Source organism: Phascolarctos cinereus, unplaced genomic scaffold (genome assembly GCF_003287225.1).
Source record: "Phascolarctos cinereus isolate Bilbo 61053 unplaced genomic scaffold, phaCin_HiC Scaffold_4;HRSCAF=312, whole genome shotgun sequence".
NCBI lineage: Eukaryota > Metazoa > Chordata > Mammalia > Diprotodontia > Phascolarctidae > Phascolarctos > Phascolarctos cinereus.
In genome coordinates, this window is record NW_027555847.1 from 186422632 (window position 1) to 186448752 (window position 26121).

A 26121-nucleotide genomic window follows, 5' to 3' on the forward strand; every position below is an offset into this window, starting at 1 on the left:
GGCATTATGTAGTCCTTCACTTTCTTGAATACTCAAAGGTAACTAAGAGGGAGAATAAAAAAAACCCCACCAATTTTCCATTATGTTTATATCACCCTCCAAAGAATATGTCTTTGCTACCTTTCTGTTTTCCCATGGCATAAATTTGGCAGTTATGTTAAATCAAGAGCTGGACTTGTTTTAGAACCTTTTTTTTCAAGATTTCTTAAAATGATATTTTTGGAAGATCAGATGTGATTAAAACTGAGGTTTTCCATTGCCACTCTTACCCTTGCATTCCAAGAAGGATAAGGCTTGGAAAATTTCTGGGGACATAGCCAAGATGGCAGAGTAGAAAAAGCACTCAGCTGAGTTCTCCCAACATTCCCCTTCAAACAACTTTAAAATAATGCTGAAATCGAATTCTGAAGTTGCAGATTCAACAGAAGATCAGAGTGAGACATTCTTCCAGCCCAAGACAACATAGGAGATTAGAGAGATTTGTGACATAAGGGAGGAGGATGGCCTGGAACACACATGGATAAAACAACAATGGTAGGACTAGGTAGGGGTGATGGAAGCATCAGCAACTTCAGGAGCTCTCAAGGCAGCTCTCAAGGCAGAGATGGTAAGACTTAGCAACTAGTCAGAAAGAGATTACAGGGTACACCTATGCTAGCATTGGACACAGATGCTATTTGGCAACTCCATTGTCTATACCCACTTCTGGGTTCAAGGTAGAGAAGAGTACTTTCTGTCAAGAGAGAATGGAAGCCCTGAGAGGCAGCATCACTTCAGGTCTCAGGGGATCAGTGACTCTGAGGAGCAGTTTTGATTGCAGTCCCAAGGGGTCAGGGGCCTTTTCTGGGTAAGGACCAGAGTACAGACCAAAAGAGCACATGTCCCTTCAGATCGCACCATTTTGGAAGCACCAAAAACTTCAAAACCCTCAGAAACGGCTGTGAAAACAGCAATGTGAAAAATCCTGAAGCTTGAGACACTGCTGATCCCCTTCCCTCCCCTACCCCTACTTATACACACACAGGGAACAGACTACAACAGTAACATAAAATTCCAATCAAGAAATAGGGTGGAAAAAAATGAACAAATGAAAAAGAACCTGACCATAAAAAGCTATTCCGCTTACAGGGAAGAGTAAGACACAAACTAATAGCACAATGAAGTCAAAATAGCTACAAGCACAGCCTCAAAGGAAAATGTGATTTGGATACAAGCCCAACAAGAATACTTGGAGAGCTTAAAAAATGATTTTCAAAATCAAATAGGAGTGGTAGAGGAAAAATTAAGTAAAGAAATGAAAGCAAAGGAAGAAAATTATTAAAAGACAATTATTTTTCATTCTTCATTTTCAAAGAGGACCAGTAATATCATAGGATGATGTCTTGACTTCCACATGAATTGGATTTAAGTGAGGCAGAATTGCACAAAGTTGTCAGCCTCACTTTCTCTTCCAGAGTTATTGAAGTCCAGTGGAAAGACAAAAATCAAGATAACTGGTGATGGTCCAAGATGCAGTGGATTTAGAATCTTCAGTGTCTGACCAAGCCCTAAATGTCCCACAGCACCTGCTTTAAAGCCACCTTCATGGCCACTGGAACAAATTATTCTCATCTGCCCGTTCCTCCTGGGGAAAGTCTTCACATGTTTGAGGTAGACATTATATGGGGTGTTCATAGAAGACTAGCACCTCTAGTGTGAGGGATTGCTAAGCCCATTTCAGTGCTGCTCATCCACCTTTGTTGTCTGTCTATCACACAGCTATCAAGAAGCTTCTCCAAGAAGCTGTAGCATGTGCAGCAGTCACACCCTAGTAAAACCATCTTGGCATATGGGCTAAGCATGGTTGAGGGTAACCAAAAGGCTTCAAACTGATTGATGAGTTAGGGGAAAAATTATAATTAACAGTTGATAAAAGAGGTACAAAAAATATTGAAGAAAATAACTCCTTAAAAAGTAGAATAGGGTAAGACATTGAAAACTAAAATAAATTTATATTAAAAAAAAGTAGAATAGGGAAAAGGGGGAAAGTGATACAAAGATGCAATGACGAAAATAACTCCTCAAAAAAGAGAACTGGCAAAATGGAAAAAAAAAGGTACAAAAGCTCACTGAAGAAAGGAATTCCTTAAAAATTAGAATTACACAATTGGAAGCTAATGACTCCATAAGACATCAAGAAAAAAATAAAAATTCAAAGGAATGAAAGAAGAAAATGTGAAATATCCCATAGAAAAAATAACTGACCTAGAAAATAGATAAAAGAGAGATCATTTAAGAATTAATGTATTAAGACCACCCATAGTTCATCTGAAAGTGCAGACAATTTCAGTTTTTACAATTCACTTGTTCCTTCTATCTTCACCTGAACTTTGTATATGATTATGGACAACCATCTACAGACTGAAGGAGGAATCTTAAAAAGGATCCATGAGGGCCTGACTTATAAAATGGGTCCTTCTGTCTCTTGCTATTATCAGACAGAAACTTCAAAACAGGAAAAAAATAAACAAATATAATTTTAAATTTTTATTTACAATATTAATGGAATTGTTTATGTATAATCCTTAATCCAGTTTTGAGAACTTATTACTACTACATGATCAAAGCCTGTTTATGGAAGGGTGGAATTCATTTGTATATTTAATCAAACCTAAAGAATGTTAAGTACTTTTAAAACTTTTTTTTAGTCTCATTCTCAATTACTTTCAGGATTAAAAGAAAAAATTGTTTAAATATCATCTGTGGAAAAAAGCAGCAAATCACCTCCAAACTATCATAAAATGGCTCCCCAAAACAAAGCCTGGAACAGTGGAACCAGCAATGGAGTGAAACAGTCTTTTAGCCCAAGAAACTTAGAAGATCACCAAGAAAGGGCAAAAGGAAAACATATTCCGTGACAGGAAGCATCCCAGTAAGCCAGCAGGAAGCCTAGCTCAGCAAACCAGTGGGAGATTATGAGCCCCACTGTGATGGAGCAGGCACACCCTAACATCAGGATCCTCAATGTGCCTCAGCACAGCCAGGTGACAGGGAAAATCAAGACCCAAATTCAGAAGAGGACAACAGTGTCAAAACACCTATGGGCAAAACACCAAACAAAAGTTGAAAGTTGTCTCAAGCTCAAAAAGAATTCATGGAAGATCTCAGAAAGGAGCTTAAAAATCATATAAGAGAAGTAGAAGAAGAATATAAGAGTAGTAGAAGAAAAATTGGGAAAATAAATGAGAGTGATATGAGAGAATTATGAAAAAATGGTCAACAGCTTAGAAAAAGAAAATAACTGCTTAAAAAGTAGAATTGGTCAAATGGGAAAGGAGATATAAAAATCCACTGAAGAAAAGAACTTCTTGAAAAGTATAGTTGGCCAAATGCAAAAAAAAAATGTATAAAAGCTAACTGAGGAAAATAATTCCTCGAAAGTTAGAATTGGGCAAGTGGAAGCCAGTGACTCTATGGGACATCCAAGAACAAATCAAACAAGTTTTAAAAAATGAAAAAAATAGAAGAAAATGTAAAATACCTCATTGGGAAAATAGCTGTCCTGGAAAATAGATTCAGGAGAGACAATGTCAGAATCATTGTATTACTTGAAAGCCATACTCAGAAGAAGGACCTGGATAGCATCTTTCAAGAAATTATCAAGGAAAACTGCCCTGATATCTTGGAACCAGTGGGCAAAATAGGCATTGAAAGAATCCACTAATCACCTCAGGAAAGGATTTCAAAACAAAAACTCCAAGGATCATTATAGCCAAATTATAGAACTATTTGTTCAAGGAAAAATACTACAAGTGGCCAGAAAGAAACAATTCAAATATTAGGATTACACAGGACTTAGTGCTGTAACATTAAACAATTAGGGGTCATGGGACATGATGTTCTGGAAGGCAAAGGACTACAACAAAGAATGACTTACCTGGTAAAATTAAGCATAATACTTCAAGGGGAAAATGGTCATTCAATGAAATAGAAGGATTTCAAGCTTTCATAAGAAGACTAGAATTGAACAAAAAGTTTGATCTCCAATATCAAGACCCAAGAGAAGCCTAAAAAGGGAAAAAGAGAAAAGAAAACAAAGGATTCAATGGAGCTGAACTTCTTACATCCCTACATGGGAAGATGATAATTGTAATTCTTAAAAAAATTCTACCACTAATAGTACAGCTGGAAGGTATATATGTGAGGCAGAATTGCACAAAGTTGTCAGCCTCACTTTCTCTTCCAGAGTTATTGAAGTTCAGTGGTAAGACAAAAGTTAATATATGTATATGTATATGTATGCACATACACGCACACACACACACACACATATATAGAGAGAGGCAGAGGGTATGGGTAGAAGGTGAATTTGAGGCAATAACATAAAAAATAGCTAAGAGACAAGAAAAAGAAGTACACTAGGTGCAAAAAGAAGAGATATAGAATGGGGTAAATTATTTCACGTGAAAAGGTACAAAAAACCTATTACCATAGAGGGGAAGATGGCAGGGTGTGCAATGGGCATCCCTTGAACCTTACTGTTATCAGTATTGTCTCAAAGAGGGAATAATACAATCAGTTGAATACAGAAATGTATCTTTTCTGACAGGGAGTTAGGAGGAGAAGAGATTAAGTAAAGGGAGGAAGACTGAGAGAAGGGGAGGTGGTAAACAGAAGCAAAACACTGGTAAGGAGGGAAAGGGTGAAAGGAGAGAAAGGACAAACAGGAGGAAAAATAAGATAAAGGGAAATACACAGTTAGTAATCATAACTGTGAGTGTGAATGGAATGAACTCTCCAATGAAACAGAATCAGATAGCAGAATAGATCAAAAACCAGAATCTTAAAATATGTTGTTTACAAGGAACACACTTGAAGCAGAGAGACACACATAGAGTAAAGAAAAAGAGCTGAAGCAGACTCTATTATGTTCCAGCTGAAGTAAAAAAAATGCAGGAATAACAATCCTGATCTCAAACAAAGCAAAAGCAAATATAGACCTAATTAAAAGAGATAAGGAAGGAAACTAAATCTTTCTAAAAGCTACCATAAACAATGAACATATACTAAACATGTATGCTCCAAATGGTATAGAATCCAAATTCTTTTTTTGAGGGGAGGGTTAAGTAACTTGCCCAGGGTCACACAGCTAGTGAGTGTTGTGTATCTGAGGCTGGATTTGAACTCAGGTCTTCCTGACTCCACGGCCAACACTCTATCCACTGTGCCACCTAGCTGCCCCTAGAATCCAAAATCTTAAAGGAAAAATTAAGTGAGTTACAGGTTCATGACCAAACAAGAGTTAAAGAGCACTACAAAATATAAAATAGATGATTTTGATTATATTAAATTAAAAAACTTTGGCACAAACAAAACTAATGCAACCAAGATTAGAAGGAAAGCAGAAATCTAGGAAACAATCTTTATGGCAAGTATCTCTGATAAAGGCTTCATTTCTCAAAAATATAGAGAACTGAATGTATAAGAATAAAAGCCATTCCTTAATTGATAAATGATCAAAGGATATGAACAGGCAATTTTCAGATAAAGAAATCAAAGCTATTTATAGGCATGTGAAAAAAATGCTCTAAATAACTTTTGATTAGAGAAATGCAAATTAAAACACCTCATACCTATCAGATTGGCTAAAATTACAGAAAACAAAAATGATAAATATTGGAGAGGATGTGGTAAAATTGGGGCACTGATGCACTGTTGGTGGAGTTGTGAACTGATCTAATCATTCCGGAGAGCAATTTGGAACTATGCCCAAAGTGCAGACAAACTGTGCACACCTTTTGATCCAGCAATATTAATACTGGGTCTGTATCCCAAAGAGATCGTAAAGAAGGAAAAAGGACCTCTACATACAAAAATATTTATGGTGGTAACAAAATATTGGGAAATTGAGGGGATACCCATCAATTGGAAGAAGGTATGGTATATGAATATAATGGAATACTACTGTGCAGTAAGACATGATAAGCAGGCAGATTTCAGAAAGCCTTGGAAAAAACTTGAACAAACTGATGCAAAGTGAAATGAGTAGAACCAGGAAAACACTGTACCCAGTAAATTATCAACTGTGAATGACTCAACTCTTCTCAATAACAAAATGATCCAACATAAGTACAAAGGACTCAGGAAGGAAAATGCTATTCACATCCAGATAAAGAACTAATGGACTCTGAATGCAGATCAAAAAATACTTTTTTTCACTTAATTTATTCTTTTTTGTGTTTTTTCCCCTTTTGATCTATTTCTTCTTCAACAACTGCAGCTAATATGGAGATATGTTTTATATGACAGGTCATGTATAACCTAACTCAAATCACCTACCATTTTAAGAGGGGGGAGGGGAGGGTGAGATGGAGAAAATTTTGGAACTCAAAATCTTGTAAAAATGAATGCTAAAATTGTTTTGACGTATAATTGGGGAAAAAAACAAATACAAGCATAAAAAGGAAAACAGGAAAGAGAAATCATCAGGGACTCACTAAGGTTAAACTGAGTTTTTGTTGTTGCTGTTCAATCATTTTCATTCATGTCCAGTTCTTTGTGACCCCATTTTGGGGCTTTCTCGGTAAAGATACTGGAGTAGTTTGCCATTTCCTCCTCCAGTTCATTTTATAGATGAGGGGACTGAAGCAAACAGGGTCACAAAGCTAATAACTGTCTGAGACACGATTTGAACTTAGGTCTTCCTGATTCCAGGTCTGGCACTCTCTCTACTTGTCATATAACTGCCACATTAAACACCTCATCTTTTTATATGGGAAGATAGTACCTGTATATTCAAAGAACTTTCATTATTAGGGTTGTTAGAACAATTCTACATAGAATGAGAGTGTGGGAGTGAGTCAGTTATGTTGGGGTGATGTTTTAAAAAAAAAGTAGGTGAGAAAGAGAGATGCCCTGGAAGAAGGGGCAAGGAAGAAGATGAATGGGGGAAATTATCTTATGTAACAGAGGCATGGAAGAAAGAGCTTTTACAGTGGAGAGGAAAATGGTGGTGAGTGTGAGTAATGCATGAATAATCTAAATAGGCTGAGAGGGAAAATACACGCACACACACACACGCACACACACACACACATGCTCAACTGGTAATAGAAATCTACACAACAGGGAACTAGGAGATGAAGGGTATAAAAGAAAGAGGGGATAACAAAAACAAGGATAGATAAAAGACGACAGTGTACAAAACAAAACAGACTTCAGAGGAGGGATAAGATTAAAAAAAGAGATTGAGATAGATAAATAGAAGAAAATAGGATAGAAGGAATTGTAGTTTAGAGGCAGCTATATGGCTCAATAGATAGAGTACTGGACCTTGAGTCAAGAAGACTTGAATTACTGGAGAAAATAACAAAACTCTACTAGTTGGGCACCTTAACTTTCCCCTCTGAGAACTTGATGTCTTACCATAAAATAAATAAAAATGAAATTGAGGATGTAAATAGAATCTTAGAAAAGTTAGATGTGATAAACCTCTGGAGAAAACTGAATGGAAATGAAAAGGAGAATACCATTACCTTAGATGTAACATGGCACCTTCACAAAAACTGACCATGTATTAGGGCATAAAAACCTACCTACAAAATGCAGAAGAGCAGATATATTAAATACACCCTTTTCAAATCACAATGCAGTAAAAATTATGTTTAATAAAGAACAATGGAAGCATAGATTAAGATATATTTGGAAATTAAATAATGTAAACCTAAATGGCGAGTGGGTATAGAAGATATATAGAAATGATAATTTCATTAAAGAAAATTATGAGAATGAGACAACATTCCAAAATTTGTGGGAGGAAAGGAAGTCAGTACTGAGGAGAATGTTTATATCTCTGAATGTGTACATCAGTAAAAGAGAGAAAGAGTCAATCAATGAATTAAGCATGCAAGTAAAAAAGCTAGAGAAAAGAACAGATTTAAAATTCCTAATTATACACCAAAATGGAAATCCTGAAAACAAAGGAAAGATTAATAAAATTGAAAAGCATTTACAAAAAAGATGAATCTAATAAAACTAGGAGCTGGTTTTATGAAAAGCAATAATAAAATAAGACATTGGGGGGTTTTTTTGGTTAAAAAAAGGAAGAAAACTACATTAACTAGTATCAATAAAGAAAATCATGAATACAACACCAAGGAGGATGAAATCAAATTGTTTGTCAGTAAAACTGGCACTCTAAATGCAAAGAATGAATATTTACAAAAATATAAACTGCCCAGATTAACAGAAGAGGAAATAGAATACTTAGATAACAATATCTTTGAAAGAGAAATTGAATCAGCCATCAATGAGCTCCCTAAAAAAATCTCCCTAGGACCAGATGGATTCATGAAACATTTAAGGAATGATTAATCCCAATATAACATATGGTATTTGAAAAAATAGGTAAAGAAAATGTCCTTCCAAATTCCTTTTATGACACAGATATGGTTATGATGCCTAACCCAGATAGCGCAAGAACAGAAAGAAAACTCTAAACCAATTTTTTTAATCAATATTGATGCAAAAATGCCTGGTATGATTTATACAAGGAATTCAGAGCTAGTTCAATATTAGGAAAACTTTCTGAATAATTGACCATATCAATAACAGAAATCACAAAAATCAAATGAATATATCAATATATTTAGAAAAAGCCTTTAACAAAATACAATACACCTTCCTATTCACAACACTAAAAAGCATAGGAATCAAATAATAAGTAGTATCTAAAACCAAGAGCAAATATTATCTGTAATGGGGATAAATTCAAAGTCTCCTTAATATGATCAGAAGTGAGTCAAGGATGTTCATTATCACCACTATTATTCAATATTGTACTAGAATTGTTAGCTATAGCAATAAGAGAAGAAAAAGAAATTGAAAGAATAAAAATACACAATGAGGAAAAAAAACTCACTCTGCAAATGATATGATGGTAGAAAACCCTAGAGAATCAATTTAAAAAAACTAGTTGAAAAAATTCACAACTTCAGCAAATTCATTGGATAAAATAAACCCACATAAATCATCATTTCTACATATTGTCAACAAAGCCCAGCAGGAAGAAATAGAGAAATTCCATTCAAAATAACAGCAGACAAAATAAAATACTTTGAAGTGTACCTGCCAAGACAAACTCAGGAATTATATGAACACAATTATATAAAACATCTTTTCACTCAAATAAAGGCAGATCTAAACATAGAGAAATATTGCTTTTTCATGAGTAGACCGAGTCCATATGGCAATTTCACCTAATTTAATTTACTTCTGTGTCGTATCAATCAAACTACCAAAGAATTTTTTTTATAGAGCTAGAAAAAAATAGTAACCAAATACTTCTGGAAGAACAAAAGGTCAAGAATATCAAGGAAATCACTGAAAAAAAAATGTGAAGAAAGGAAGCTCCAGATTTCAAACTATATTACAAAGTGGTAATCATCAGAACAATTTATTACTGGTGAAGAAATAGAGCGGTGGATTAGTGGAATAGATTAGGTATACAATACACAATAGTAAATGACCGTAGTAATTTAGTGTTTGATAAACCCAAAGATCCAAGCTTTTGGGGGAAGAACTCGACTTTTGACAATTTCTGAGAAAACTCCAAAGCAGTTTGGCAGAAACTAAGCATAGACTAACATCATACACAGGAAACCAAGCTAAGATCAAAATGGAAATGATTTAGACATCAAGTCTGACATCATAAGTAGATTAAGGAACCATGGGAAAATGTACTTGCTAGCCTTATAGATAAGGGAAGTTTATGGCCAAACAAGAGACAGAGAGGAAATAAAATATATAACTTTGATTATGAGAAATTAAATGGCTTTTGTACAAAGTCAGTGTAACCAACATTAGAAGGAAAACAGGAAACTGGTGAAAATTTTTACAGCAAGTTTCTCTGATAAAGGCCTCATTTCTCATATATAGGGAACTGAGCCAAAATTTTAAAAATAAGCCATTCCCCAGTTGATAAATGGTCAAACAATATGAACAGACAGTTTGCAGAAGAAGAAATGAAGGCTATTTATAGTCATATACAAAAAAAGTTGTCATTACTGTCAGCTCACACCTGTCAGATTGTGATGGCAAAGAATTGGAAATTGAGAAATACCCATCATTTGAAGAATGGCTGAACAAGCTGTGCTGTATGAAATACTATTATACTTTGAGAAATGATGCATACTTCACCTCTGCAAAGTGAAGTGCGCAGAAACAGAAGAACATTATAGATAGTAAGAGCAATGCTGTAAGGATGAATAACAGTGAAAGACTTAGCTATTCTCATCAAGACAATGATTCAAAGAAATTCCAAAGGATCCATCATAAAAAAATGTCCATCTCCAGAGAGAGAATGCAAATTGAACCATGCTTTTTTAACTTTTTAAAAAAAATTTTGTTTGTTTTCATTTGCAACATGGCTAATATTGAAATATGTCTTTCATGATTTCATATGTATCATCAATATAAAATTGTTTTCTCTCTCAAGGAGGGGGATAGGTGATAAAGAGAGAAAATTTGAACACAAAATTTTTTAAAATGATTGTTAAAACTTTTTTGCATAATTGGGAAATATTTAATGAAATAAAATTATTTTAATACAAAAAATAAGGACAGGTTTTAAAGTTATTTATATGGAGGAAGTTTTAGTTTCAGTATTTGTTTTTCTGTTGTCATTAAAATATTTCTATTGAACTAAGGACCTGTTTATGATTTTCAGACATGTCAAGGATAAGAATATCATAGAACTTGTTCATCAAGTTTCTATGGGGATGAAATATTTGGAGGACAACAATTTTGTGCACAGAGATCTGGCTGCAAGAAATGTGTTACTAGTTACCCAACATTATGCCAAAATCAGTGATTTTGGACTTTCAAAAGCACTTAATGCTGATGAAAACTATTATAAGGTAAGTACATTCAGTCCATGTCAGTAGTAACTAGTTGTCAAAAAATTGGAATTTGTATCTACCTATCTCTGCAATGTTTTTATTAACAGTTGAATTTAAAAAACTATTTAAAACCAATTATGTACAAAAGAAGTTGTCCATTTTCATTATTTTTGTCTTCTATGATCATGTAAGACCTTTTGCAAATTGTCAAACCATGAGAATTAGACCTATCATTCATACTTTTCTCTGCCCTTTAATATAATGCACGCTCTCTCTCTCTCTCTCTCTCTCTCTCTCTCTCTCCCCCCTCTCTTTTTTGGCTAGGCAATGGGGTTAGGTGACTTGCCCAGGGTCACACAGCTAGTGTTATGTATCTGAGGCCGGATTTGAACTCAGGTCTTTCTGAATCCAGGGTCAGGTGCTCTATCCACTGCGCCACCTAGCCGCCCCTAATAAAATGCCATCTCCGTAAAAGAAAGAAGAAAGCAAAACCTATTTCCTTTTCTTTATGGGTGCCCCATCCATTGCTAGTCATGTGGATAAGACCTTATAGTGGTAATTCTTTCAAAATGTGTGTAATTAGGAAATTATAAATTATTTTAAAATGAGAAACTATTTATATAGATCTAATTTGGTTGAAAGGATTGCTAGTGTGTTTATTAAACAGTTGTTTTATGTACGGAATTTTAAAATAACTTTATGATTTCATAGTTTAAATGGAAAGAAAACAAGTATTGTATGTATACAGAGGAAAATTTTACAATTTTTAAATTTTGAACTTAAGAAAATTATCATTTTTATGTACATAGAGCAGAATATGGTAAATTGTATATGAAACTATAGAACTCTTATGTACTGCTTGTTTATATTTTAAAATATGCTTAAAATTAACATGTAAATCTGAAAGCTGTGCTACTTGTTTTTTATTCTTTTTAACCTTCCTTCTACTTACTTCTATGCATTTTAAAAATGATGCTTCAATGATCCTGTTTCCTTCCTTCCTTCCTTCCTTCCTTCCTTCCTTCCTTCCTTCCTTCCTTCCTTCCTTCCTTCTTTCTTTCTTTCTTTCTTTCTTTCTCTTTCTTTCTTCTTTCTTTCTTTCTCTTTCTTTCTTTCTTTCTTTCTTTTTCTTTCATTTCCCTATCCTTACCCTTCCTTTATCTTCTCATACCCAAATTAGAAAAAGGAAAAGAAAAAAAATCCCTGTAACCAGATATGTATAGTCAAGCAAAACAAATTCCCACATTAACCATATGTGAAAATGTATGTCTTATGCTTTATCTTTATCTTTGGATGAAGATGGATCTATGGAATTGTAGTTGGTCACTGCATTTATTAGGCTTCTTAATCTTTCAAAATTGTTTTTATTTATAATGTTACTGTTGTCATATAAATTGTAGTCCCTATTGTTAATTCACTCTGCATCAATTCACAGAATTCTTCCCAAGATCTCTGAAAGTGTCACTTTTGTAATTTCTTATAGCGCTATATCCCCCCCACATATCAGTTTATTATATGTCTTGGAAGTGACAGCCTTAGAGAAACATGCTGTAAAGATTTTTTTCCCCAAGTTACAGTTTCCCTTCTAATTTCATCTAATAAGTTTTGTTTATGCAATATATTTATATATATATTTTTTTACTTTTATATAATCCAGTCTTCTTTACCTTATGTTATCTACTCCATCCCTTATTTGGTTATTCCAATTCCAATATCTTAAGATAATTTTTCTGATTGTTTTGTGATAAATTATTATGAAAGGTTATTATGACCTTACAGATCTAAATTAGTTAAGATTTAAAAATTCTAAACATTTAGATGCTTTGAAATCTTTCATTTGAACATTTATAAGCCATATCTACACCTTGATTTGAGTAAAAGTTTAAAATGGCTGAGCCTTTAGCATCAGTAATGGCTACAATGATCTACATGATTTTTAGATTCATTTTCTTGAAGAAGGCATATTAACTACTCACACACTAAAGGAATGGCCAATATGGACCATTAAAGCCTAGAGACAGTTTCTATTCATAGGAATATGGGATCAAGAAATTTAAATATGGAAAGGATGTTAAAAGAAATCTGATTCAGGCTTCATTTTACAGGAGAAAACAGGTCCAGAGAGGTAAAATGGTTTGCTCAAAGTAATACAAACAGTAAGTAGCAATTTAAGCCAAGAATTTAAACCAAGGTTCTCTGACTTCGAATACAATAATATTATTGTTGTTGTTGTATGTGTGCATGCTTCCTCAGACTTCCTATGTTATAAATTGGAAGTTTCTAAAGAGGTTTACAGGGATGTGGAGATTGGAGGATTAAACTGAAAAGACTTTTCCTGCTGAGGAGGAATCAAATTGCTCAGTGAACCTATCACACAATGGAGTTGCTATAGATTCTCTGATTTTCCATTGCCACCAGAATACACTGGGTTTCTCTGCTTTACTTAAAATGAGTTTCTCTGGGATTCTCTTGCTACTCATTGGTTTTTTCATGTAATATGTATAATCATTTGCTTTTAGGCACAAACTCATGGAAAGTGGCCAGTCAAGTGGTATGCTCCAGAATGCATCAATTACTACAAATTCTCTAGCAAGAGTGATGTTTGGAGCTTTGGAGTGCTAATGTGGGAAGCATTTTCCTATGGACAGAAACCTTATAAGGTGAGTTATTGTTAATTGGCTGCTATAACTGTAATTATGTGCCCATTGTAAGCAGCAAAAAAATAAATCAAGTGAGAAATAAGGCTCATAGTTCCACCCGATTGATTTCTACTTTAGCTTTACATGAGAGAATCATCTTCAGCCCTTCTTTTTTATTAGGACCAAATTTATTGAAATTTTCCACTTGGCATTCTGAAATGAGGATCTTTCCATAGTACAAGACTAGAATAACATCATAAATTTCTTTTTCCTGTGTGTTTGAGTATGGGACCTCAAGTGATGGCTAGTAAAACTGAATCATTGGCTTGCTTTATTTTTTACATATAATTTCTAAATAACTAATTTGAGGAGTTGTGTTTGTAGCACATTAACATCAAATTTCTTGCAAGTTGTTCTCTCCTCTACAATTATGCCTATTATTATAGGAAATTGTCCACTAAGGTGTTTTTTTTTTGATGCCTCATCATGGCATGGAGATAATCTTGAGTTTTTCTCAAAGATTATGCCGTCAGTTTGTGAACTCTGTTGGCTGTTGTCAAGAATAAGCCTAGGTGGACATAGAGAGTCTTATTACCAGAAAGATGGTGATTAAATGATTCAGTTTTTGGCTACGGTAGCTTATGGAGATGTCTAGAAAGGCATAGGATGCTTTCAGTTTGTAATGTTGGGAGAGGGAGTGAAATTATGAATCTTTTGAAGTATTGAAAGACTTGTTTTAATTTGAATTAATTCTATTTTGAGCTTTATTACATAATCTGGGATTTCTTCTTTGATCTGTAACTCATTCAGGTGATACTAAAAACACAATTTTATCTTGGTTTTAGAAATAGAAATAATACTTAACAATAATATAATAATGCATGAGGACTATCAGTGAGTTACTATGATTTATTGTATTTCTTTCACTCTAATACTGGAGTAATTTCCAAAGTGTAAGCCACACAGTTAGGAAAAAAAAATCACCCTTTCCTTCTTTGATATTTGCTTTATCCAGATTCGGATTATTTACCAATAGACTTCAACATTCCAATACTCCCTTAAATACCCTAACTACTTCATTCCTTAATCCAATCTACTATCATGACTTATTCCTCCATTCTGCCTCAGAAACATATAGAAATTGTCATACCCTCCAATTCCCAGTAAAGAACTCTGAAACTCTTTCATTACAATTATCACTCTATCTCTCTATATTTCCTCTCAAATTTATTCACTGTTCTCACCGTACAATCTCTCTACCCTCCGTAGTTCATCAGATCACCATCCCTCTTCTGGCTAAACTCATTTCTTCCCAACTTGACCCTTTAGTAAGCCAGTTTAAATATACACTTGACTTTACTCTCCAAACCCTTTACTCTTCTGCACTGTTGCACCCTGACAAAACTCACACATGGATGAGTTTTAACCTTAGATTGCTCCCTCACCTTCTGCCTTCATTCCTATCAAATATTGCTGATTAGACTTGGAGGAGATCATACAAGTATGCTTACAGTGTTCACCAAATTTATATTAACTAATTTCAATAGGGCTTTATTTTGAAAGTTGAACTCTTTTACTCTTCTCTAATTAATTCTCTATCCCACTGCCCACCCTGGACTGTTTGAAAATTTCTCATCTTTCCTCAAGCTCTTTATAGTGCCTCTGCAGCTGTGGTCTTCAAATGATTTGCTTTACTGAAGAAATAAAGACCATTCGAAAAGAGTTTTCTCTTCTCTCTTCTTTATATCACTACTGTTTGATGTCACCTTTTCCTTCTTTTCTACAGTCTCTAAAAACAAAACAAAACAAAACAAAACTCTTTTCTTCCACAAAGCCAACCTCTTTACATGTACCCTTAATCTAAGCCCTTCTTTGACAGCAACATTAATTTCCCCCACCTCCAATCATGTCTGCTTTCTAATTTGCTGTCTCTACTACAGGTTTCTTCCCTGCTGTCTACAGGGAATACAAGTTTCTTTGCTACTGCCTCCAATCCACTTATGTCATCCCCATCTTTAAAAAAATCATCACTAGATCCTGCTATCCCTGATAATTATCCTTCTGTATCTGTTCTCTTTCTCTCAGTCAAACTCCTTAAAAAAGCCTTCCACATTCTGTGTCTCCTTTTATTATCAACTTAACTGTCTTTAGCCCACTGCAGTTTGGCATTTAACAACTTCATTTAACTGAAACTACTCTCTTGATAGATAAGTCTATTAGTCTTTTCTCAATCATCCTTCTTCATCTTTCTGAAGCCTTTGACAAATGTTGACCACACTTGCCTTCTCTTTTCTCTGTCTTTCACGTCACTTTGCTCATCTGGTTATCCGTATATCTGTCTGACTGCTCCATCTTAGTCTCCCTGGCTAATCCTTCATCCATGTCATGCCCATTAACTCTGGCTTTTCTTCAAGGCTCTGCCCTCAACTTTATTCACTTTTTTCTATGTCCCATTTGGGCATCTCATTAGCACACATGGCTTCAATTACTTTGCCTGCGTAGCCCTATTGTCTTCAAGTTTCAGTCCCATATCACAAAGTGCCTATTAAACATTTTGAATTGGATGTCTCATATCTTAAACTCAACATGTACAAAACAGAACTTATTAACCCTGTGTCAAAACCCATCTGTGTTCCAAAATTTGTTTTCACCGTTGAGTGCACCACCATCTTTCTAGTGACTTTGGTTACCAAAATTGTTGTTATCCTTAACTCCTTATCCCAAATATCCAATCACTAATCTTATTCTTGTCTCCACATCTCTCTCATATGTCCTCTCCTCTCACATAGTCCCCACAATGGTTTAAGCCTTTATCACCTCTTGTGTGCAGTATTGTCTCTCATTTGGTATTCTCATCTCTATCCTCTATCCATCCTCCACAGAGCAGTCAAAGTCGTTTCCCTAAAATGCCAGTCACATTACCCCCTCTCCTTAAGAAAATCCCCATTGCCTCTAAGACAACATAGAAATTCCTGTGTTTGACATTTAAATCTCTCTAAAAACCAGTCCCCTTCTTACTTTTCAATCTTCTTTCACATTATGCCTCTTCAACCAATATACCTACCAACTTGTTCTGCATACATTACCTCTTATCTGCATGACTTTGCTCTAGATGTACCACATCTCTGGAATGCCCTCCCTCCTTATTTCTACCTCTCAGAATACCAGGTTTCTTTCAAGATTCACCTCATGTACAACCTTCTACAGAAAACCTTTTCTGACAAACCCTGGCACCAATACTAGTACATACCCTCCTCCAAACTACTGTTAGTTTGTTTTGTATATTTTATGTAAATAACATGCTTTCTCTTAATTAAAGGGGAGAGACTATTTAACTTTTGCCTTTCTATCACTATTGCTTAGCTCATTATCCGACATACAATAGGTGATTAATAAATGCTTGTAAACTGAGCAATGGATTGATTCAGGAGATGTCATTTAATACATTACTGCTGCAATGGATTCTGAAGATAATATGCCCAATTAACTTCCCTTCATGATTATGGCCATTGCCATCAAATAAATATGTAGATTATGGTGCTTTAAGATTCTTGGATCAAAGAAATTGATACAAACTGACGAGTATTTTTAAGGTGAGTTGCAGTAGAAATAGTTACTACACATATCTATTTTATCACCTCAAATGCCTTTCACCTTTTTTAGGGAATGAAAGGGAGTGAAGTTTCGGTAATGCTAGAAAAAGGAGAGAGGATGGAGTGTCCTGCAGGTTGTCCAAGTGAAATTTATGATCTAATGAAACTATGTTGGACGTATGAGTAAGTACAGCATATTTCCCTACTGATTTATCAAATTGCTTTAGTTACTAGGAATATCTCTGGTTTTCATATATAAGATATATATGTAGGCCTATGTAAGGTATGTATGTCCATATGGGTAGTCTAAATGCTGCTCAACAGTAGGTAGGATGGATAGATAACTTAGGAACTGGCCAACCACTCTCTAATAGAAATTGCTTTGAGGAGAGAAGGAGCAGGGTCATAGCTGAGCATTTGTCCATCTCCTAGTCTATTTGCAAGACAAGGGCCAGACTAGAATACCTGCCCCCTTCAACTATTGCTGGTATAAGAATACAAGTCTGAAAAAAAAAAAGGAGCTTCCCTTTGTCACTAACTCTTAGCTTAAATTCATCAGTTTAGCCTTTTCCCATCAGCTGCTGGTTACACAAGACTATCACAGATGGCAAAGAGTCAGTAAATGAAATAGAAATTGGAAATATTCTATAGATTAGAATATACCAGAAAGCACATAAGGCCAAATGAACTCTTTAGATGAGAGTGAGATAAAATTTCTGTTCAATCAAGAGAGAACCTCTGATCTCACCCAATGGCAATTCTCACTCTGAAGTCTCTAGGTGGAAATCATGAATATGTTGAGGAAAATGTATATATGTGTCTATGTATGTATACACCTAATTTCTGCCAGACTGTTTTCCAGTTTTCCAAGCATTTTTAAAAATAGTGACTACTTAGTCCAATAGCTGAGAACTTCTGTTTTATCAAACACTGGGTTATTGTAATCATTTGTGTTCATATGTTGTATACTTCATCCAGTCCACTGATCAACCTTTCTATTTCTTAATCAGAACCAAATTGTTTTGTTGATTACCAGTTCATGATATAGTTTTGCTTGGTAGCTAGGTGGTGCAATGGATAGAATGCCAGGCCTAGAGTTAGGAAGACTTGAGTCCAAATTCAGCCTCAGAAACTTACTAGCTTAGTGAGCTTGGGCAAGTCACTTTATCTTGTTTGCCTCAGTTTCCTTCTTTGTAAAATGAGCTTGAGAAGGAAATGGTAAACCACTATAGTATCTTTGCCAAGAAAACCTAAATGAGGTCATGGAGAGGTGGAAACAACTGAACAACAACATAGTTTGAAATCTAATATTTCTTACGCTACTTTCTCACTTTAAAAATTATTTCTCTTGAAATTCTTGAACTTTTTTCCTGATAAATTTTGCTATTATTTTTTCTAGCTCTGTAAAGTTATCATTTGTTAGTTTGATTGGCATGGCTCTGAATAACTAAATTAATTTAGGTAGTATTATTATTTTTATCATGTAGCCTCAGCATTTCCATGAGCAATTAACATTTCTCAAATAATTAAGATTTGTCTTTACTTATGTAAAATGTTTTAGTTGTATTCATATAGTTCCTATATGTAACCTTGCAACTGAACTCCCAAGTATTTTATATTTTCTGTAATTATTTTAAGTAGAACTTCTCTTTCTATCTCTTCCTAGTGGAAACTAAGCCAAAATTATAAAATTCAGCAAGGAAAAAGTTAGAATAATTAAATTCAACTGTTAATAAATCTTTCTTATAATAGCAACATTGATGAGATAAATTCAACTTTAATTTCAGTGCATCAAAAGAAAAATGAAATAATATAAGAGCATGAAAATGAACATTTAGAAAATCCAAAATACAATTATTTTCAATATTGGTAGTAAAACTATAAAATCCTATTCAAAAGAAGCAAGAAGAACTAAGTAAATAAATTTTAAACTCCCAACCAGACAAAGTTAAAACAAAAATTGAAAAAAGACTTATCCTGAGGTGATAGGTAAATAGCTGGGCTAGTAGCTGTGTAGTTGAATAATAGAAATAACTAGTGCCCCTGTCTGGCTCCCTACCTTTGTGTGGGTAGAGCCTCTCCTTTCTAGCTTCCCCCTTCAGACTTAGTTCTGGGCTTCATTTTCCCCTTAGTTATTGCTCTCATTCTACCACTTGGGGAAAAGATTTCTGTAAACTTTCCAGAGTGGGAAGGGAAAGTTGTCTTGTATTAGAAACTTCTCCTTAAGTGCCAGACTCAGAAATACCATAGACTCATTTGTGTCACAGATCAGGATCCATTTAACTTTTTCACTGGCTTTAGGGGCTTTAAAAGTGAACATTATTAATTTTTTCTTCCTCTGGATCCCCTAATTAGTGAAAAACCTCAACAAATTAGAAAGAGAATCTCTTTATGTCTCTCTCTCTTTCTCTTGTTAGCCTATCTCTGTCTCATTTAGCCTGTTTCTTGAGCACTCTTCGTCTGTGTCTCTTTCTTATTGTGATCATTGCTTCCCTGTCAACTGCCGTTAAATAAAATAAATATAGACCATTAGTGCATTGGTTTAACCATAACTTTAGCTTAGTACTAGCTTTTAGAGCCCAAGTTCCTAGAAATGCCAAATAGACTTCAAAGAAAGAGATACACTCTGGAATTCATACATCTTTCAGGAAGAAGGTGGGAGAAGAGTGTCTTGGAAAACAAGGACAACCATAGTTGTTTTGCCATGTTTCAGTATCTCATTACTGGTTGGAAAGTTACACTATATAAAGTAAAAACACATTATAAAAACTCCAGCATTTTTATCATGCCAACAAAATATTGTATAACTTTGTTGAAGCTGTTACATAATTTCATTTAATTTGTTATTTGACTGTTCAGAGTGCTCTCAGTAAACCATAACATCATTGCCCCCCCCAAGTTATTATTTTGCTCCACCTGTACCTATGCTTATTGCTTCAATTTCTTTTTCTTGTTTTATCAATATAGCTAGGATTTGTGGCATCACATTGAATAGTTATGTGATAATCAGCACTCTTACTTTATCCCTGGTGCTACTGGAAAAGTCCTACTTAATTCCCATTACATACAGATAATGCTCATTCTTGGTTTTAGGTGGATACTACTTATGTTAAGGAAAGATCCATTTATTACTAGACTTTTTAGGATTTTTAATAGGAATAGGTGTATTTTTTTGAAAAAAGTTTTTTCTGTATCTGTTGAGATAATCATAAGGTTTTTGTGGAGCTTGCTATTAAAATGGTCAATTATTTTAATAATTTTGCTAATATTGAACCAGTCTTGCATTCCTGTTAAAAATACAACCTGGGCATAATCTTTTGATTAATTGCTAGACTTTCCTTGATAATATTTTATATAAAATTTTTGCATCAGTATTCATTAAGGTAGACAATTGTGGTCTGTGGTATAGTAGAAATAACTGGATTTAGAATGAGACAATCAAGGCTTTGGTGCTGGCTCTATCATTTCTTATCTGTGTGATCTTAAGCAAGTTATCTCATCTCTCCAGGACTCCTATTTCCTGTTATTAAAATGGTTGGATCATAGAATCCTTCTAACCCTAAGTACTTTGATTCTAGAAATATGATTAGAAGAAGGGAAAAAAAACCCAGGACCATTAAAATTGCTTGCTGATATATTTTGTTTTCAGTGGTTATGTCTGTAGCTACACAAGCAGATTTGAGTGACAATAGCATCCATGCACATTATTACATCAAAGACACAATGTTTAAGATGCATCTCTTTCCTGAGGCCTTAGCCCCAAATTGCAATGTTTAGATCCCTGAGTGAGTTTTTGTGTCACTATGTGGTATGAAGTATAAGCAAAGAAAATAATGGTGAGCTTTAGTCAATGAACAAACTTGGAGGACCATCAAAGCCTCCTTTTTATAACACTCAGAAGTAGCTCAGTTCATACTTTCTTTAAGTGTGTAATTATAAGCATACGATACAAGAGAAGATATTGATTAGAGAAATGCAAGTTAAAACAACTCTGAAGTACCACCTTACACCTATCAGATTGGCAAATATGACAGAAAAGGAAAATGATAAATGTTGGAGAAGATGTGGGAAAATTGGGACACTAGTGCATTGTTGGTGGAGTTGTGAACTTATCCAACCATTCTGGAGAGCAATTTGGAACTGTGCCCAAAGGGCTATAAAATTGTTCATGCCCTTTGATCCAAAAAATACTACTACTAGGTCTATATCCCAAAGAGATCATAAAAAAGGGAAAAGGACACACATGTACAAAAATATTTGTAGCAGCTCTTTTTGTGGTGGCAAAGCATTAGAAATTGAGGGAATGCCCATTAATTGGGGAATGGCTGAACAAGTTGTGGTATATAAATGTAATGAAATACTATTGTGCTATTAGAAAAGATAAGCAGGTAGGTTTCAGAAAAACTTGGAAAGACTTACATGAACTGATGCTTAGTGAAGTGAACGTAACCAGAACATTTTACATAAACAGCAACATTGTGCTATCATCAATTATGATTGACTTAGTTGTCAGCAATACAATGATCCCAGACAATTCCAAAAGACTCATGATGAAAAATGCTGTCCATCTCCAGAGAAATAACTATGGTTTGAAGTATACTATTTTCCCTTTTTTTGTTTTTTTTCTTTCTCATGTCCCCCCCACCCCGCCTGTTCTGTTTCTTCCTTAACAATATGACTAATGTGGAAATATGTTTAACATGATTGTACATGTATAACCTATATCAGATTGCTTGCTGTCTTGGGGAGGGGATTTGGAACTCAAAATCTTACTAAAATGAATGTTTTAAACTATCTTTACATGTAATTGAAAAATACAAAATATTATTCAAAAAAAGAAAAGAAGTATTATGAGTGAAGCAACTGAGGTAGAATGTTAGAGCCAAGTATACCTTACTGCAATATATGTGATATTTAAGGATATGTTTGGAATTTTAAACCTATAAATGAGCAAATTGATATTAGTTGCTAAAAATGAACAAGCAAATATATTTCTATATATACAGACACACAGTAACATACAACTATTAGGATCCTGTAGTTTTTCTCTCCTAGAATCAAGGCTAACATTCCTATGTCGTAACTTAAGAGAAATTGATAACTCTCTAAAGCAAAGGCTCAATTGTCCATTTACCAAAGAATATGTCTCATGACTATTGTATTTGCCAGTTATCAAGATAGTTAAAAATAAAAGTCTATACTATGGTGCCCTCTGTTAGTTCATGCTAATGTTTTATTCTCCTGCATAGATGATTATGCAATTTCCTTGCCTGCCAGTAATTTTTACTTATACTTCTAAGCTGCTAATATCTCTTCATTTCCAAAAAATTACAACAATACCCATCTCCTCTAGAATAAAGAAATTTTTATGGTACCTTAGATCATGGAATTGTAGATAAAAATTTCAGTATCACGAAAGCAATTTAGTTCTTCACTTGTCATCCAACGTGTCTAGTCATTCCCCTTGAATCCTTGAGAAACAGACAACTAAAACATTCCTAAAATGTATCAGAGATAGGACATTTCTTATATTAAAAATTGTATTTGGTGGGAAATAGTACAGGAATATAATATTTCATTTTGGAACCCCATCTTGTGTGTTGCCACACAATCATTTCTGCTTGACCTCCCTTGAGACATCAGGGATTCCCTGACCCCCCCCCCCATCTTATCTGAGACTAAAGTCCACTACACTACCCAGAGAGCTGTTGGAGACCCACCTAGTCTTTGGTGTCACTCCCCCCTTACCCCCATGATGGTTTTCCCAAAGCACCCATATCCTAAAATAAAAAGTTGAAGAATAAAGAGATGTAAAAAAAAATTAAAAAAGAAAGAATACTACAAACCAAAACACACATCCTGAAGACTCATTAATACAACTTTTGTCATGTGAAACTTTATGGTAATTAATCTTATTTTACTTATTTTTATATTAAAGTGAAAATAAAACTTTGCCTGGATTAAACAATTTCCCCTTCTTTCTCATGCTTATAAATTTCTTAATTTAGTATAATGATTTCTAAATAGAGACCAGTTTTTTTAATGTTTTGTTCTCTGACTTCTCAATGTCCTTCCTAATATGTGTTCAGCTCAGAGCTGAACGCAATGCTTCAAATGTATACCAAGCTTGTTACTTTGTATAATTATATATTTGTATAATATGGTATCTCCCATCCCAGTAGATTTGTAAACACCTTAAAGGCAGTGGCAGTTTTCTTTTCACGTTTGTTATCTTTTTTTTTTTTCTGAGGCAATCAGGGTTAAATGACTTGCCCATGGTCACACAGCTAGTGAGTGTTAAGTGTCTGAGGCCACATTTGAACTCAGGTCCTTCTGACTCCAAGACTGGAGATCTATCCACTGCACCACCTAGCTGCCCCTTCACATTTGTATCTTCACCACCCCCAGCAGAGTACTCTGAATATAACAGGAACTTAATGCTCTTTTTTTTTTTTTATGCATTGCATTGAGTTGAATTGTTCTCATTAGTGGCACAGTATTGACACTCAAAATAAAGTGATGCCTGGGAATTGAAGTGGACAATTTAACACCTGATTGGCACTAGCTGTGGTCTTCATTTTATTCAGCCCTCTACATCATCCTGCGAAGTTTCAGATAAGAGTCCTAACATTTGGACAAAGCATAGCCTTTATGATGAACTTTCCATGTTTTCTTTTGATACCAGAGATGGTCACTTCTGGTCAGTCCTTTTTTTGCAATGGGATTTTGATTCTGGCCCCACCTTTTTCTGTTCATTGCTGGCAATGGATACATATTACTTCTAATGGCATGAAGAGGTCACATTCTATCTCCTCTCCAAATTAAACCTTTTGTTTGCTAGTCATTCCATAATTAAGCACTTCTCTTTTATTTTTTTTTAAAGATGGCACTAGAACTACACATAACTACCCTTCTAGAAAATTTTGTCTGCCTTCCCTTTGTGTTCCTCCCCAATTTAATACCCAGACTTAACTTTTGGCCTTGAAAGTTTATAGCTTTTCTTTTTTTTTTTTTTGGCTGATGTTGGTTCTTTACTGTTTTATTATTCTATTTCACTTTACTTCAATAGTTCATCTGTCCATTAATATTTTGTTGGTTTTTAGCAAGGTATATTTTGTCTTTTTTAAAAAAAATAAAATAAAATAATAAAAGGCAATCTGAAATTAGAATACACCAATAGTTTTTTTTTTAAGTGGCAGGGTATAGCAGTATCAGGCAATATAAAAGTGTCTTTTCTCATATGTATGTTCCTAAAAAAATAATACTTCTCTTTTCATTTCAGCATTGAAAACAGACCTGCATTTTCAGCTGTTGAATTGCGACTACGCAATTACTACTATGATGTTGTTCATTAACACATCCAGAACCTCAACTCTTGTTTCCTGTGGGAGGAATCATAGACAGCCTTCATCGGAAAAGCTATAAAAGAAAATCCATCTTCTTCAATGAATTTAACTTACATTTTATTGATCATGCTAAGCCCACCTTTCAGTGTTACCAGATTGAAGAACAAAACTGTCTATGACACAACTGTTGTTATAATTTCCTTCACTTACATTCAACACAAGCTTTGTTCAAAGATATATACTTTACAAAGCAAACATGGATACACAATAACATTGAGAGAGAGAGAGAGAGAGAGAGAAGTGTGGCAGGACACAAAGGGTAGTAGAATATGGAAGAGGACAGTAGAATCAAAGGAGTCTGCTAGATTAATTTGATTTCATTTTTATATAGCTTTCATGACAGTCTTTAAAACATATTTTAATGAAATTTCTTTTACATTTTAACAGTTCTCTGCCTCCTGTTCATACATTTGAATACTGAATAGGCCTAGAGGCATTGTAAGAAATATTTTCACTATGTAGGCTATCATAGAAGAATTATTCAGGATTAGACAATGTGAAAAAGGATAGAAAGGGATAGAAAGGAATGGAATGCAAAAGGATGGAAGGAGAAAGAGAGAGGTAGTAAGGCAACAGGTTAAATACAGGATCATCTTGATGGGTTTCAAATTTTCTACAGTAAAATATTTCTTGAGAGCAAAAGTGCATTTGCAAAATCAAACAACCAGTGAAGATTGTATTAATATGTTGACTTGAATGGAAATGAATTATTTTATATTTACTTTTGCTTTGTTAGATGAGATAGGAGAAATAGCAATGAGAAAAAATATAAAAATTGCATTTTATTTTTAATAAATGAATTGCTTTTGTTACCTTATTCCTAGCTAATCTTTCTGTTATAGGCCACTATGATATGCATATTTGCAGAGGGAAGATTAAGCACATTTTGTAGGGGGGATACCTTAGGAAAGGCACAGTAGACATAACCTATTACTGTTTGAAACTAATAAAGCATTTTCCTGCTCTTTTGGTTTGGCAGAAGACTATTCCATATCTTCTTGATCTACATTCTTTCAGTTGTCATAAATGTGTTACAAGCTTTCACCGTTAACTTCTCAACCAGAACACAGCATCTAGACCTGAATTCCTTGACTCGACTGCTGTTTCTCTTCCCCTTCACCAATCATTTCCTACCTGCCCCCTCCCCAATATGCATGTTGGGGCCTGAGAGTATTCAAATTAACAATGGTCTCTAAATATGAGATGCTTAGATGATAATCACTTTACAATTTTATAGTAGAAACTTTGCCTCTATGCAGGAAAAACAAAACAAAACATAAGAACAACTACTAGGACAGAAGTGTGGGGAAAGGGAAGGAGCCAAGGTGACCTATTCCTGTAGCCATGGAGATGTGCTCAAAAATAAAGGCCAAAATAAATAAGAATCATTAAAACGAAAGGGGTTTTGAGTTAAGAAGTTTAGGGAGAAAACTGTAAGGTCCTAAAAGATAACTTCCCGTGCTTTCCTTTACTGAGGGTGACAAGATACCTTTATGAGAATTGTTTTTTTATAGGCTCACTTAAATGCTTTCTAAACTTTGCTGAAGAGACTACCAGGGCTGCAAAAACAGACTAACCTGAGCAAACATCTTATGTAGTCACTTAA

At 34.5% G+C, this 26121-nt stretch overlaps 1 protein-coding gene across 5 annotated transcripts in view; it reads left to right on the forward strand.

Moving 5' to 3' along the window:
* Positions 1-25501, forward strand: part of SYK (spleen associated tyrosine kinase) — a 137349-nt gene extending 111848 nt beyond the window's left edge. For all 5 annotated transcript variants that reach the window (XM_020979708.2, XM_020979709.2, XM_020979707.2 and 2 more), the window contains 4 exons: positions 10706-10895; positions 13397-13537; positions 17180-17292; positions 24392-25501. In XM_020979708.2, coding sequence (XP_020835367.1) covers positions 10706-10895; positions 13397-13537; positions 17180-17292; positions 24392-24464 — 517 coding nt within the window. In that variant the 3' untranslated portion in view covers positions 24465-25501. The remainder of the gene's footprint in view (positions 1-10705; positions 10896-13396; positions 13538-17179; positions 17293-24391) is intronic.
* Positions 25502-26121: the final 620 nt, after the last annotated feature.